The sequence below is a fragment of the Aphelocoma coerulescens genome, chromosome 2, assembly GCF_041296385.1.
Source record: "Aphelocoma coerulescens isolate FSJ_1873_10779 chromosome 2, UR_Acoe_1.0, whole genome shotgun sequence".
In the NCBI taxonomy this organism is placed as follows: domain Eukaryota; kingdom Metazoa; phylum Chordata; class Aves; order Passeriformes; family Corvidae; genus Aphelocoma; species Aphelocoma coerulescens.
In genome coordinates this window covers 156,580,574-156,597,364 of record NC_091015.1, presented here as the reverse complement: position 1 = coordinate 156,597,364, position 16,791 = coordinate 156,580,574, and the positions used below count along the sequence as shown (strand labels likewise).

At 40.4% G+C, this 16,791-nt stretch overlaps 1 protein-coding gene across 2 annotated transcripts in view; it reads right to left on the bottom strand.

Moving 5' to 3' along the window:
• The window catches only part of FER1L6 (fer-1 like family member 6), a 67,085-nt gene that overhangs the window by 12,116 nt on the left and 38,178 nt on the right, over positions 1-16,791 (bottom strand). The window contains exons 22-34 of one of the 2 annotated variants that reach the window (XM_069005443.1): positions 16,450-16,599; positions 13,198-13,308; positions 12,370-12,531; positions 11,478-11,661; positions 11,105-11,301; positions 10,419-10,541; positions 10,249-10,288; positions 8,388-8,503; positions 7,131-7,262; positions 5,998-6,123; positions 4,832-4,959; positions 3,397-3,567; positions 2,075-2,235 (exon numbers count right to left, since the gene is read on the bottom strand). In XM_069005443.1, the coding sequence (XP_068861544.1) occupies positions 2,075-2,235; positions 3,397-3,567; positions 4,832-4,959; positions 5,998-6,123; positions 7,131-7,262; positions 8,388-8,503; positions 10,249-10,288; positions 10,419-10,541; positions 11,105-11,301; positions 11,478-11,661; positions 12,370-12,531; positions 13,198-13,308; positions 16,450-16,599 (1,801 nt within the window). The remainder of the gene's footprint in view (positions 1-2,074; positions 2,236-3,396; positions 3,568-4,831; positions 4,960-5,997; positions 6,124-7,130; positions 7,263-8,387; positions 8,504-10,248; positions 10,289-10,418; positions 10,542-11,104; positions 11,302-11,477; positions 11,662-12,369; positions 12,532-13,197; positions 13,309-16,449; positions 16,600-16,791) is intronic. The other variant, XM_069005444.1, reaches the window with a different exon arrangement.

The window sequence follows — 16,791 nt, the reverse complement described above, 5'->3', positions numbered from 1 at the left end:
ATTACTAATAGTTGGCAAAAGACTCACTTGGAATTTAAACAGTAGATGTTAAAACCTCCCTAATGGCTCAGGAATTGAGGAAGGATGATCCTGTGGTTATGAATCTTGGTTCCCTCTTGTGCACCAACATTTTATTTTAGCCAGCAAAAAAAAGGTCTCTAGCTGCTATTCAGTCAGGCAGCCTCAGTAACAATGACACAGGTTATCCTACAATATCCTATATCCTCTCAAAGACACCTTTATAAAGATTTTTTTTTACCTCTGAAGATGCATATTTCTTCCCATTGGCTACAGGTAGTCCTAGACTACCTGGGAGTAGTGGACAGGCAGTTGGACTAGATGATTATTGTAGGTCTGTTCCAGCTACCCTGCCCTGCCCTCTCTTCTGTCCTGTCCCGTCCTGTCCTGTCCTAACTTCTTTGTTCCTAGAGCAAAGTTAAATTATTCCTTCCCTTGCAAGTTAAATCTGGGTGGATAAGTGTAATTTTCTCTACCCATACAGTGGAAATGGTACTGCTTTCCCTTTTCAGTACGCCTCTAGAGCTCAAATCTGGGGTCTTTGTTAGTTTTACAGATCCAAATGAGACCCACCACAGAAATCCATCAGGAAATAAGGACCCAGATGTACTTGTCAGAACAGCAATCTGGATAGAAATTATGTAAAGACTGTATGCAATAAACTATTTCTGTACAATATTGAAAAACTTGTATACATAAGTACTTTGGTCTTTGCCATCTGGTTCTATATTTCCTTGCTTCTGATTTCCATCATCTTATTTGACATTGGTTTGTCTGAAGCTCATTTTAGTGAACTAAAATTTTGATTTAGACATCCTATTTCTGGTAGTCACACTCAGTCATCTGATAGTGAGGAAAACAAACAGCAATACTGGAGTAAAAAATCTCTTTCAGGCCAAGAAAACCAAAATAGATCAACTCTTCTCCCTTCAACAGTGCTTTCTTGGCAGCCTTCCACTCAAAGTGTTAGCTGTATTTTGTAGTTGCCAAGAAGAATGTGGTCAAAGACAAATCAACACAGCTAAGGGAGTGGAGGTTTTCTTACACTGCCACAGTATCTGCTACTGTCTCCAAGATCAGCTCCTTTCATTCCCCTTGAAAGGCTCCATCCTCACATCTCTTTTCCTTATTCTAAGCATAAAACTGAGTCATAGAATGGTTTGAGTTGGAAGGAATGTTCAAAGACAATCCCGTCCATCCCCCCTGCCATGGGCAGGGGCACCTTTCACTGATGACTCTGTCCCACTCCACCCCAGTGTGATATGGACACTCAAGGTCCTGATTGATCTCTTTTTAACCTGGGAGTTCCAACAGTAAGTTCTGTGCTGCCATCTGGATTCATGGACCCCACAGATACCTGGATTTACAAAATGCTATTTCAGTGCTTCAGAAGAGCAGTCAGTGTGGCAGTAACCAAGAGGAGGAAAAAACCAACGGAGAAGAAAGACAAGTAGTTAAGGTGGGACTGACAGGTAAGTGGCTTGGAATCTAACTATGGTCAGAGATTTGTCTGACCTTGAGTAACTCCCTTCAAAATAGTATTTCCCTTCCCTCTTCTTCTCACTTCTTGGGTCTGTCTATTCTAGTGTTTTAATTTAGACAGAGAATACATTTTTTGAAAGACTCTCCCTGACTTCCCATGCTTTGATATGCTGTGGGGAAGGATTTCAGAGCATGCAAGCTGGACTCCTTAGTAAGACCAACAGTAAGCCCAAAGACATGATCCAAGAGGGTCCCCTGCACTCCAACTAATCCTGGACATCCCATCCTTGGGATCAGGTAGCAGCTAGTCCAAGGTATTCCCCAACAGCCACCATGGGGATGTCAAGTCATCAGCAACAAACTGTTTCATTTGACAGATTCTTTGCAATTAAGCGACAGCAAACACTAATACAGACACAGCCTTCATTGCCAGATTTATATGAGTGTTTAAGAGCAGAGACAGGCTCCAGTAACCTGATTTCAGAGTTCACAGCACAACAGGGCTCCAGCTACAGCTGGACAGGCTCCTGATACTGCTACAGTGCAAAGGAAGGATGCTGAACTACTTTGTTACCGTTCTCATCTTCTGTGAAGACTGTCTGTCCCTTGAAGATTTTTGTTCCTACTTGTATCTCCCCTGGCCGCATGAAGGGTCCACTTATTCTGTAGTCCTTACACAGCTTAGTGAGGATCTCGCTTGGCTTGGTTGCATCTCGCCATGCATTGTACCCTTCTCTGCAAGGAGAGAACAGAGTGAAGCAAAATGTGTGAGGTTTTCCTTCTGAAGAGTGCACTGACAGATCAGGAAATTTCTATGCAGAGATTCGCTTTATGGTCAGTGGCCCTGATATCTGCTCAGTAAAATTTTCCTTTGTCCAGCACTGCTTCTTATTTGAGACACTGCCTCTGTCTGCTCAGGTCCTGGAGATCAACCACTTGTTTCTCTTAAAACACAGGAGAAGCTGAGGCAGCCTTGCCCACAGCTTAGATAAAATAATAGCATGGGCATGCTTCCCATGAGGAAAAGGAACAGAGCTTGTTCCCTGTTGTACCTAAAAGATTCGAGTTTACATGTGCTGCCTCCATTCAAGGAGAATTATTCTGCAGCTCTCAGATGCAAAGGATGAGCTCAGGTTATCTCGGACCTGGAATAAGCACGTAAAGAAATATCTCACACTGGAGACTGAGCTGGCAAGGGAAGCTTTGGGGCTTGTTCTGTGTTCCTGGATTGCTTTTTGACATTGTCCACCCTTGTTTTGTAGATAAAATGAGAAACAATCATAGATGAACCCCAAACACACATCTCCCAGGTTAGTGCCCCACCCCAGGGCAGCGGAGTTATTTTAGATTGACTTTCTCTGCATTAATTAATTTTTATGCACAATGTCCTTGAGAGTGCAGCTGTCTGGCCCGGACCAGGAGCTCAGCCTCACTGCCCCATGACTCACCCTGTTACAGAGGTCATGTCAGCAGCCTCTGCTCCTGCTCCCCCCAGTGCCACACCAATCCCACCAGCCTTGCTGCAACTACTCCAGCTGCAGCTGAATAACAGAGAACAAAGTAGAGCCCTGGCATAATTTCTCTGAGAGATTTTCCCCATTAGCCCTTTATGCCTGTCCAAAGGCAGTTTATCAAGCAGGTATGTAGTAAACATCAGCTGTTTACTATCTAAAATACTTCTTGAACAAACAGTGCTGGTAATTTAAAAATATCCACTTCCCACTGAGGCTGGCAGTTACCCAAAGCCACCACTAAGCTCTTTGGTGAATTTTAATTAAAATACCCCTGTGACACTTTTGTGCTGAAGAAAGCATAATATCTGGAACACATTTGTAATTTCTCCTTCAAGTCAAGTCACTCACTGTGAGCTCTGTTGCTGACTGAAGAAGTACTTACATTTCATATTGACTCTGTAACCCACAGGTAGCTCGATGTCTGCTGTAGAAACGATTTTCCAAATCAATTTTAGTCTCTCCAATAAGATCATCTGTCCCAATGAAGTCATGGTCATAGATCAAGACTGTGAGCAACGAATCCTTGGGGAATGTAGCTTGGATTTCAAATGATCTACAGGAAAAATTTAAACCTACATGAAGTCAGATCAATTTTGAAGCCTAGAAGACTAGGCTAATTCATGCCATGCAAACGGTGAGTGGTGTCTTTTCTAATAAGCAGTAGCTTTTCCGGTAGTGCTTTTTGCTTCAATTAAATATTTGAGCATGCTGGAAACACACAGTGCAAAAGTATATTCTTTCTCCTGCTTCCCTAGCACCCTGCGTAGAGTCCTAAGATTGTTCCTACAATCCTGACTCCATGAAGGCTAATACAGCTGTATGTAAGAGTTCTCACACATTTTTCAGAACCCCCAAAAGGGACATAGAAGTCTTTTCTGGTTTCTTGCAAAAGCTGCAGGTTAAATATTGAATATAGGAATCTGGGGGCACCAAACAAAATGATCAGGCAAAAGGTTTAAACAAATCTCAAAAAAGCAAAGATAAGAACTCCCTTTTTACTGGGTGCATTTTTCAGGAATCATTATTGTTGAAAATATCAAAGTGATTGTAAAAGGGATTTGACAAATTAGCGAAAGACAGGACACCCTGATCACCCCAACACTGGCTCTAGATTGCTCCAAAGCACAGACAAAACTGAGCTTTGTCTCCTGAAGGATGAGTTTTGTACTTTCCCCCCCCTGTTCTAGGGGTCTTTCAGTCCAAAGTAGTATAGTGTCTCTGTCTTAATGTTCTTCCACCCAATTCAAAATATTTTCAACCTTTTTAAAATAGGAAAATCTTCTGAAAAAAAAAATCACAGCCATTAGCATTAAAAATATAAATAAGTATAAAGCATTGATAATACAAACTGGCTATTTACAGACAGCTTGCCCCTGGCTCCCCCATTAAGAAGGCTATATGAGTTTAAAAAACTCATATGTCCTAGAATTATGAGATTTATTTAGCACTCTATTTAACCTGAAACAGCAACAAAGATTGTGAAATCACACTTTACTGTTCTGATATTTATTTTGCTTTAAACTTAATGATTGTATTAATTTTCACAGACAATTATCATTTGTGGCCTCATTTCCTCTTACACATAAATTTGCAAAACCTCTCACAGATTGCATTACTTGGTATGTTTTGACGGGTATGAAAATGAAATATTTTATCATCAAACAGTGTGACACCAATTCCCAACATTTTAACCATCAGAATTACAGAACGTCCAAATTGGCAGAAACCAGCATATAGCAAACACTTAGTAACAGCAACTGTGGTAGCAAGTGATAAAGCACAAATTACACTGAATACAAAAATAAGTCATCACTGACCTTCCAAATATAGGGTTTAGCTGCTTGGGGATGTAGTTTTCCCTGTCTTTAATTTCTGTGTTGCCCAGCCTCAGCACAATGTAGGGATCTGACTTGCCATCTGGATCAGCTGGGCTGAGGTTAAATGCCTGTTAAGAAGAAAAATTGTGTCCTCAAGAAGTTTGTGTAAATACAGCATGGTCCCTACACAGGACTATGGTTTTCCTGCCTGGTCCTGGGTGATCTGGAAGTCCAGGGGCTTTGCTTGCCTCGTGTAATGTAAAATTTGGCCTACAAAAAAAGTTTTATAGGCTTCTAGGAAAAGATGATCTGGAGGAGAAGAGAGTTTGCAAAGCTGGAAGTGCTGTCCCATCACTAAGATAGAAAAAGCTGAGCGGGAGAGGCAATACTGAGGAAGAAGCTGGTGCACAAGGTAGGATTCAGGAAAGAATTACCCACAAATATTGTTCCAGATCCTTGAACAGTGCAAACCAATTCTTTATAGAATCTCAGAATTGTTAAGGTCTGAAAAGACCTCTAAGTCTTTATATTCGTTCAGGAAGTAAAACAATCTCTTCGTATTTTGTTGCCACAGTCTCTCTGCATGCCATCTTTCTGTCTTAGATTACCCGCAACTCTCTTGTTTCTCTGAAATACCAGTTCATTCTACCCGTTTTACCTCTCACACCATTCCCTCTCATCTTGTCCTCTGTATTTCTACTTTTATTGATCCCAAAATTTATTCACAAGATGTAGAACTTTGATAGTATGCTATTCATAGCCCCCCAAAAATATGCTATCATTTCCCCCTTACTGAAGTTTTGTTTAAATGTGTGTTATTTTGAAACAACTCTACTGATTAAAACTGGCTGCATTTGCATATTGTGGCTGGAAAAGGTTGTCTATACTATGTTAGTTATTTATCCAGCCATTTTAGTTTGAACAAGTAAAGGGATTCTCCAGTCTTGCAGAAATCTCCGGAGTTCTTGTGAGGAATATATATAACATTTTCTACTCTGAACACCCATTTATACAGTATGAAACATTGGCTGAAATATGACCAGAAAAAAACCAAACCTCATGGATGAGGCTTTTCAGAAGCTTCACTGCAAAGACAATAAAAGCAAACAGAGTTGAAAAGAAACACCCAAGTTATTTCAAGGTTAAAAGACCATCTGTCTACTTACTGCCACAATATAAACCCTGATGAGCACTTTGACAGAGTGGTTTGGGGGTATCCCTTGCAGGATGCGGGGCTGCCCTCCATCCAGCAAGCTGCCATCCTCAGGACTTGGGTATATGCAGAAGGAGCCCTGGAAATGCAATGACTTTTATCTCCCTTGAAAACAGATCAAGTGCAATACAAAATACAAAAACAATCCTTTGAATGAAAAAATCATCATTCATGCAACTGATTTTGTGGTAACCCTCACAGGAAACCCAACCTGCAGTGCACTAAACATCAGCTTTTAAAACATCTTTTCTCTATGACATGGTACTATCACATCTAGAGGTTTACAAGAACTACCTGCCTATTGACTATTTTTAACTAATACCTGTAGGTGTTCTAAATCCAGTTTTCATATAATTAATATTTTTTAAATAATATATTGACCTTAACTGTATATTGGCAAATTTATAATTCCATTGGGTAAGTTTCATAACAGTGTGACAGGAATCCAGCTGTATTTTTGCAGCCACCATACAACTCATATAAATCAATATTGACTCATGTTGCTGAGTAGCTCATACTGCCTGAAAGCAACTAACAACTCATTTAAGCAGAAATTTGCATTGCAAACTAATTGAGATATCAATGAGTTTAATCAGTTCCTCTAAACTACAAAGTGCTTGAAATCCTGATAGCATTACTCAGGCTTTGAATTTTTCAGATTGCCTGATGGAGCCCTGGATCAGGCTGTAGCTGTGAGGCCCTACACCTAAATTACACAAAATTACGTACAAGGTTATGTAACTGATACTGTAGAAACAAAGTTGCATTAGTGAAATCTGGACTACATAATATATCTCTTCTTCCTCTTCTGTAATTTCAAACTCCTTGTAATTCCTTATTTCAAAACAGAAGTGAACACCTGGTGCTGGATGCTGGTTTTTTTCTATCAGGTAATGGGAAAGGAAAAAAATTAACACTAAACAAAATAAAACTAATTCTATTTACAACAGACTATCAATGTCTGTTTCTTTCATCCCTGGCATACCTGAAATATCTAAAGTCTCTAAATTATTACCCATTTAATCAACATCAACTAAATAGGTGTTTCTGCCCGGGTTACAAACCCAACCCGCGACAAAAGCTTACCTTAAATTTTCCTATTATTCTGTCTTCAGCGTCAGCATGAACTTCATCATTAGATTTTCCTCTTAAGAGCTGGAAAGTTTTCACCCAGTCTTCAAAGTTATTAAATTCACTCTCCAAGTCTCCTTCATAAATCTTTGAAAACAGAAGAAGGCTTATATTTTGTGGTGCAGTGAATACATTTATAGCAACTTTTTTATTAGAGAGTGAATAGAAATTCATTTTGACCCAAAATGCAGACTTTAATAAAAACCAAGGTTTTGCAAAAGTCCTTGAGGAAAAGAGTTAATTCCCTATTTAAAACAGGACCAGTTTTATCCTCAACCAAAGTCTTTCCCAACTATTGAAATAGCACATTAATGCAACAGGTGGAAGCAACTCTGGAGGGGCCAAAATGAACATTTTTAAGCACTGGTGTGAGTGAAAAAGTGCAGATGTGTTGCTCTTTGCTTCTGTTTCCTTGCTGCATTGTGCCTTTGTTGCATTGACCCATTCTGCTACGTTAATGTGTCAGAACTTGAGAGCAAAACAGACAATAATAAAGTGCTGTGGGGACAGAGCTTTAGGATAGCTCAAAAGACCAAACCATTTTTCAAAGAACATGTTTTTCCAATACTCTCTCCCAGTAATTTATCAAGTGTTATTCAGTGTGAAATAGAAGGGCCTATACAACTGCCGTCTCTAAAAAAATGGAAACAGCAGTTTCAAATTCCCCTTTATTCAGCTACAATCTAATCCAAACAGTCCTAATCTTTTCAAACCTCTCATCTCTCCAGACAGTTTGCACAACCCATATAGTTTTCTTTGAATTCCTTCTATCATTACCCAACCAAATCTAATGTGAGCCGAATATTATTTCCCATCAGGGAGGATGCACTAGCCATCACAGCAATGCTTTCCATCTCTTTTTTAAGACATTCTTAATAGTCCAGAATATTTCTAACATGAAATTTTGGATTTCTAACTACAGTGTTTTACATGCAAACAACAAACCTGGATTTCAATGAAGTCTCTCTGAGTTTGTCTACACCAATGAATTCTATGTCTAAGACCAAGTTTGCCTCATCCACCCTATGAGACCCTGTTTTCCTCTGTGTCCCTTGTGCTGGAGGGCATTATAACTATAATTTAGTGTGTTTTATTCATTTTAAGGTGTCTGAAATATATGTAAGGAGGGTTTGTCAAACTTAGCTGTTGATGTCAAACTTTGGAGAGACAGTGAATAACAATAGCCTTACCTCAGCCTTATTTTTCTCTTACCTGCAGTGTTGCTAGGTTTGGAGTTTCTTTCTGTATCCTTTTCAATGTCTTATCCTTCTTCTTCCTGTCTGGCTCATCCTCTATGATCAATGCTATGTGGTCAGAAGTCTGCTTATCTGCAGAAATTTAATGACATCATGTACGTTTTAGTAAGCAAAGCATATAAAATGCTTCAGAGAAGGATGCAAATATACATTTTTGAAGAGTCTCCTTGCTCTTTCTCTATTTATTCCTCTACTGCCAGACATAGGAATCTTCTCTTTTACCACTGGTCCTCTCAGGCAGAGAGGTGGCAATTTATGCTCTCTGTGGCTACCAGTCTTCATAATGAGCTTGTTGGACCAAGTGTGATGGTGTCCTGTATGACTCCCTCCCTGATGCCACCTCCCAGACCACCCTTTTCCTCCTTCTCTGACTCCTCCCCAATGCAAATAAACAGATCTTAACAGCTTTCACATAAAATTTAAGGTTTATTTAAAACTGAAAGCTGTCATTTAGGCTGTTAGATATTTAGCTGTTATTTAGATTTCAGGGTGACCCATGTCCTTCTCTGATTAAAGGTATCACAAAATAGGGTGTATCTCACCTGGTCAAAGCCTAGAAGTGTGAGAAATGGGAAGAGGTAGATCAGACTAAAGTCAGATTCCATTAACACTGAGAGGGGATTTCCCAACAAAAAGAGAGTGAGCCCTCAAAAGTTACACTGAGATGGTTCAGTTCTTCAGCTGAAATCTGGATTACTTTCATTTTTTGAGTAGATCATGTGTGTTTGACAGCAATAAATATTTAGAGATACATATTTCATGTCAGAGATGTCCTGTATGTATAATGCTTATCATCACAGGTGAAAATTTGTAACAAAAATGATCAAGAGAGAATTTAAAAGGTCTGAAGTAATCAGTCAGAACCAATACACCACAACTGCCTGAATAATCTGTGGGTGGATGTCACAACTGTAAATGAACACCATATCCTTGTAGAACATTTTCTGTGTAAATATCACCTCTATTTGGACAAAGAAGCTTCACTCAGAAACTGATCTCCTCCTCATCTCTCAGCAGCCCTGATGATCACTGAAGTACCATTATCTGCTATTTCCAGAATGATATCGTGATATTTAGGTCATGTCTTCCATTCAGAGCAATCTCAACACCCCCTTTAAACCTTTAAATCACCTCAGTCACTGGTGGAGTGCGGTCAGTTCTGGCATGAAAAGGTGATTAATTTCATTCTGAATAGCAGCTCTTTGTAAACATTAAATATTTGTTTACTTTCCCAGCCTTCTCAAGCAGTCATATTTGTCCAAAAATAAAATTTTCTAGAGTTCAGTTTGACTGTGGGAGGACCTGTTGAGCCATGGAATATATATGTATGGAGACATATATATTATGCACACAGAGCCTGTTTCTGGCCAATTCTTTTAGGTTCTTGTGAAAAAAAAATTTTCATCGGACCTGAGCTAGATAAAGCTTTCCAGCTATGGAAATAACACACATGACTACAAGTCTCCTAGCAGAAGCTGTTCCTGAACTGGATTAAAAATTGAGAGGAGCTTCTTTTTCTGAACCTGTTACAAATGCAGCCTAAGATCAGGATAATCTCTATCTTGCATCTTTTAGGACTTTAACTTTGCTAGTCTTTGTGCACAATATTTGAGTGACGGGAAATTCATGTTAGCTCAACACTGGCTCTGAAGTTTTAACCTACCCATCGTCTGATCAGCTGTAGAGGAAAGAGCCCAGTACACCAACAGTACTCTGGTACCAGACATTAATTGTTGCCAGTAAAATAGTAGAGAAGCGATACTAGAGAAAGTATTAGTAGTGCAAAATAATAGAAAAAATGCAAATCATTTACTTACTGTCTTCAGGTTTTTCTTCATTGGAAAAAATTCCTTTTGCCTTTCAAAAGAAAAACACGATGGACAAGCTCCTCATTATGAGTGTAATACAAAAAGGAATCATTCAGCAGTAAATCTACTTTTACAACACTGCTCATTCATAAGAGTTTTGAACATGCTGGGTGACTCACCTTTTGCATTTTGAACACAGAAGCATAGTATTTTGACCACCAGTCAATAACATTTTCAGCTGATTCATCTGCAATCGTTCTTTTTCTTCTCTTTGTTGACCGTCGGATGGATTTTTTCCTATCCTACCAAATGATGGCAAAAGTACTAGAACTGATTAAAACTAATCACCTGACTCATGACATTAAGCATGAACAGATGTATACATAAAAAATTTCAGCCTCCAAGAGTTAAATAAAATGCAATGTGAATTTCTGTCTCTGTCTTTTATTCCAAGCTACTTCATGGTGATCATCACATTATTAAAGCTATCTCTGTATTTCCTGCTGACTACGCCAGGACTTTAAATATTGGAGACACTGCCACAGGAGCACCCCATACAACAGGCAAATCTACACAGATCATAAATGATGATGTTTTAAGGGATGCAAACGTTCAGATACAAATTGGCTTCTCCCACTTGAGTCTGCAAGTATTTTAAGAATCTATTAGTGTAAGTAATAAAATTCTGTGTGCTCAAAGCCGCATTGTTAACTAGTTCTCTTGAGGGCGAGCAAGATAGTGTGGGTATCAACATTAATACCTAAATTATCTAAACCTGGGGTCAGCAGATAACCGCTTTATAAGGAAGGGCTAAAGTCTGCAAGACTGCAGGAGGAAGTTAGCTGGTAGCTTCAGCTGTACCCACCTTCTGTTTCCTCTCTTGCCCTGGCTCAGAGGCAGAGTGCTCTGGTTCAGCGGCAGGAAGTGCTGTGAGGGACGAGTCTGGCTCTGTCACTGTCCATTGACCCTGCTTCACCTCGGCGTAGATGTGATCAGCTAAAACTGGTTCTTCTTGGGATAGCTCAGCAGGCTGGGATGACTCAGATGACGCTGAGACTGAAACTTTGCAAGTTAGGTAAGATTTTGCCAGAAATACTGTCATAGCATTTGATGATCATCACATAATCATGTGATTAAGGGTTTGACCCCTGTGCTCAACACAATAAAGCACACTTCTAAGTGTAAGCCTCTAAGCAGATCCTTTGTCTTTTTATTTGGAGTCAGAATTGAACACTTACCTTTCTCAATTTCTTCAATGTCTACTCTGTTAGGTGCAGCTTGAGGACCCAATGGGGTTTTACATAGGAATTGCTTAAGGCAATTGATGGTATGTGTTCCAACAAGAGTACTCCTCCCAAATGCTCTCCAGTCGACCACACAGATGCTTAGTGGTGGATGCAAAAGTTCATTTTCAGGCAGCTCCTAGTGCAGAGGACAGACAGCAGAATGAGAGAATTGCTGGAGAATATAGAACATGTGTAGAGTATTTCTCATGCATAGCAATAAGGCTTGTACTCTACCCTCCCTCCCTTCTCCTCCTCAGCTATTAACATAATCATAATGCAAAATGGATTCAGCATAGGCAATATGATTTTTGTTTCCTGCAAAATCTGGAGAAAGCCTTGTTCTTAAGAATGCAGAGTGGACTGTACAGGCTGTGCTGCTGCGTTGAATCCCATGCTGTCATATTCAAGTATCTCTTGTTAGAATAAACGGGGAGAATCAGGAGTGTTCAGAAGGATGGAATGCAGTGTGGGAAGTTGTGAGTCTTAATGTCACTGCTGCTGTGTTGAAGGCTATTAACCCTATCTGCCTCAGTTTGCCCAACAACAAGATGTGGACCATGGGTGGTTACATGCCTTATGGGATGAACTACCAAGAGGAAAACAGCTCTTAGGACATACACTATAAAAGCTAAAAATACTGTAGAAACTGTACTTCCTTATTCAGGTTATTGTTTTGATATATTTTTCTCTTATAAATAAAATTCTCTCTTGATCGTAGCAACAAGAGCAAATTGAACAAATCAAGACACAGAGGAAATTATTTGACAAGAAAGGAAGAATAATGGTAATTAACACCTTGCCTAACCAGAGAACAGACAAGCAAGGGGCAGCATGCTATACGCACCACTTCAAACCAGTCTGCAAGGCCAGTGAAATTGGGATTTTTCTTGTAGCTCTGTATGACAGAGGATTTAACTCCTTTCCCTGCACACTCAATGAGAACCTGGGGGCGATCTACCGAGAGGAGCTGGACTTTCTTCAGCTCTCGAACACCCCAGAACAGGACCTGTGGTGTGCAGAGAGAAACACTGTTAGCTTGCAGAAACCCTGACTTGGCATGGGGAAATGGGCTAATAAGCAGGTGGTGTGAAGGCTGCAGAATGAGTGGCAGTGAACGGTGAGGCTGGGCAGCATCAGGCATTACAGTGATAGGAAAAGCTGCCACTTTTCCCAGCTTTCTATTATAAGGCTACTTTGGACACAAATCGTACAGGAGAGAAGGGCAGGGAAAGTGTAGACATTTGTAGACACAGGCAGAAGGCATTGTTTGGCTGAAGTCTGGGACCCAGAAAAAGCCTGTGAGATAGCTGATACCAAACTTCAGTTCCAGTGATGCCATTTGCAAGGGGAAGCTCTCCATCTCCTGTGGACACTTCCTTGGGCTGCACAGAATGTGGGTCCACCAGCCATGCTCTGCCACAAAAGAAGTCCCTTCCCAGCAGGTCAGGATTGAGACACAGCCCCACTGTTCCCTCGGTGGAAGCACAGCCTGGCATGCTCAGCCTCAGAGAAACAAATTGGTCTGAACTTACCACATCCATTTTGGGATTTATATGCTATTGTCATGTGAATCCTATTGATCAAGATTGTAAAATCATCAGTTACTGTTACAGTTCAATAAGAGAATAAAAGAAGATGAGATCAGGAAAAGGAAATATACAAAGTATCTCACCTCCACTCTGTATTTGCTTAAAACAGGCCGTATGTTAGCTGGGACTGAGTAAATCTGGCCAGTATCTGGTGGATCCAGTGGAGGAAGTCTGTCTGGATCTGACTCAGGAATCTGAAAAATGAAGCAAATGTAACTCAGGCTGTTTTTTGGAAGAATAAAACCTGTAATCAGATGTATCTGTTGATAATGGCACATAGAACACACCAACTGAATCGGTTTTATAAGACAAGTTGCAGAGCAGAGCAGCTGTGCTGTGAAAGGAATGTGACTCAAAATGCTCTCTCTCATGCAGTGATGCTAAAACACACAGCAGAAAGAGTATCCAATCGATTGGGTTTATGTGCTTTTCTGAAAAAAGGGCTCCTTTGTCCTAGTAGGACATAATTTGGCCTAAAGACATGCCTGTACTGAAGTGTGGTAATTCTATTTTAAAAAACCTGAGCAAAACTGCTTAGAAGACTTCTACAGGAAGAGATCTGATTCTAGTTAAAAAGAGCTGGTGAACAGACAGCACACATCAGCAAAATCACACATTTGCTGGAGAGACATAATATTCTCCAGCTGCTATGGAATAGTGTTCCTGCATTATTGCATGCTCTCGTCATCTGAGAACTTGCAAACCACCTCTCCAGAATTAGGGCTGAGTCTTTTTTGTGCAGCTACTAAAATCTTGTGGCAGGCAGCACTTTTGTTCTTCATATGTGATTGCATATGAACCTGTCCCATGTTCAGGAGCATATTTGGGTGTACATGACTGCCCTGTCCCAGTTGGGTGGGAGGAGAGCAGTCTCCACAGCAGGTCTGAGGCGTGACCGTCTCTGCCTCTTGTTGTGCTTCAGGCTTTGCTGCCTACTTGGTGCACTTTCTGTGACAAAGCTCATTGGCTTCATTTCCCAACACCTTCCTAATTTTTAACTGTGTATTTATGACATTCTCATTCCATACAGGGCAGATCTGAAGCCTGGCCTGATTTAGCAAATTCCTACATAAAACAGCAGAAGCCAGGATATGATGATGAGTTCTGTCAGAAGCTCAGGCTGTGGCAGCAGGGAACAACCTACAGACAGAGCTCTTCTCAGCTTTCACTTGAAGCATGGTACCTAAGGAGTACTGTATATGCAGCTTCTGGGAAAAGAAGCACGACATCTGGAGTGCATCAGTATTCCTAAGCTAACTTGTCACTACTGAGAGGTGAAGTGGGTGAGATACAGCTCTCAAAGGGTCCTGTGAAGTTGAAATCTTCTGCTTTATTTAACCAGGCTATGTACAGTTGTGGGGGAGTCTAATTACCATAAGGGAGAAAGGATGTGTTCCTTGGTACCTTGTAGGTGAAGGAAGAGATAGGAGAAAAACTTAGTATCTAAAACAGCACCTGCAGCAGAGGTGAGTATTCACATATTACCAGCAATAACGCACGTGCACATGTGATCTACACTTTATCAGTAAAAATCCAAAGCAGTTAATATAATACCTGCACAGAACAAGAGGTGAAAAATTATCTAGTACTCATATGAAAATAGAGTGAAATACCTGCATGAAGCTTTACAAAGGGATTTTGCTTTTTTGAGTAAAAATATCAATAAACCCTGAGTTCATTCCAAGCAAAATCAAGACCCTCAGTATTCATTTTTGGTGTACTCCTTCTCTAAATGCCAGGATGCTTCATTGTAAGATTAATTTTATCCCTTCAGCAAGACACAACATTCATTTTGAAAGAACAAAGGAGCATTCACTTCATACACAACACTCTTCAGCTGAACCAAACAGTACCTGCAGATCAGAGTTATCAAGAATGGTAGTATGGTATAGGAAAGGTTATGGGTTCAGAACCAGAATAAATCAATGATGAGAGAGTTTTGTTTCCTTTCTCACACAGAACACCATCAGAAATCCCCTGAGGTTGGAAAAAGCCAACAGCACATCAGCTCTCAGAATGCTTTGGGATTGAGATGAAATGAGGTGCAGTGGAAAGGATAAAACTTCCTGAAATGATCCTCATTGCAATTCGGAAATCAGGGAACGATGTGAAATGAAGTGATTGGAGAAGAAATTGATGAACTGAAATACTTGGGGGGAAAAAAAAGGAAATTCTGAAACGATGTGAAAACAATAAAATGGATTGGGATGACATGAAGTGCAGGGAAACGGACCAAAGCTTGCCAAATTGATACTCATGGAAATAGTAAGATCTCATTTCCTTTCATGAAATGATGTTGTCAACCTTCTAGAGAATTCTTAGTAGTATATTTGAATATATCCCCTAAATAGTGTTGCTTCTTTGTTCCAAAAGATAGAAAAACAAAATATAACTTTTTTTCACCAAAAAGTGAAATCACAGAAAGTTTCACTCACACCTCTATAATTCCTTGGACTCAAACCATTGAGAATCTGAGACTATGATTGAACCCAGCCACACTCAGGCTCCTCTCTGAGAAGAAGTTTAGAAAGCAGAGGGGTCCTTTCTGCACCTTGTGACACAACAGGAGGGCTTCTCTAATGAACTTTGAAGCTCTCACTCTCTCCTGTGACACCACCACAATGAGGAAATATTTCACACGGTGTTGTATTCCAGGCTTCCACCAAAAACATAATTAGCTATCATGATTAAAAGCCTGTTTTATCTGTAAAACATGTTATGGCATTCCACATTTTTCCCATTTCAGATTTCAGAATAAACTACTGTAGGTTTTCAGCAGACGAAAGTTACCTTTAACTGGTGGCTCTGCAAATTTCAGTGAAATTGCGTGAAATCCCAGCATGATAGACTCCAGTCCTGCATCTACCAGGACCGAACTTTCCTTTTGTTTTGCAGCTGGAAATCATGTAATGTTTCTTTTAATATAGTAGGGGTATCTGAAAACTCAACCTCCCTAATCCAATCCTTGTTATTCACCATTTCATTTTCCTAAGAGTGAAAGCAATATTGGGAGCTTCAAGGCTGGTAGTCAGGCCCATATGCTACTCCAAACAGCAGGTCATTGCAATGGCAGTGGGATTTTCACAGTGTCTCAGGCTGGAGCACAGTTTAGGGCGGGGCAAATGACAGGCAAAGGAGGCTTACAGTGTGTGAAGGGCTGGCAGTGGTGTGTGTGTGTGGGCAGTGGACCCTGACAGGGTGGAGCAAGTGACATGAATCCCAGTGGCTCCCGTTGCAATTCCTATTAATTCAAGATGGTCACGGACCTTGATGACATGGCAGCTTTTGTGAACCCCAGGATGTAAAAGTGTAATTGTCAAGAAAGTCAAGTTTACCTCCAGAAGCTCAAATGTGGCAAGAAGGTCTCCTCCTGAAAGACTTCCACAGTGCACTGGGTGGTAACAAAGTTTTGGTGGTTCATAGTTTTGATGAGCAAGTCTCACCACAGGGGCAGCCACTGTAGACCCAATATATTCTGCCTTACCCTAAATAAAGGAGAATACAGGGGTCAAATGCATTTGCATTTCACAACAGTCATAGGAGCCAAGATGATGCAGAGCTTAGTATTTATGAAAAAACCTTCTTCTGAAGGAAAGGCTGAGGTAAGATGCAAGGCAGCTGTGAAAAGGAAGAGCTGAGTACTTACTAGCTCTTGAGAGTATCCAAAATTTCTAGCT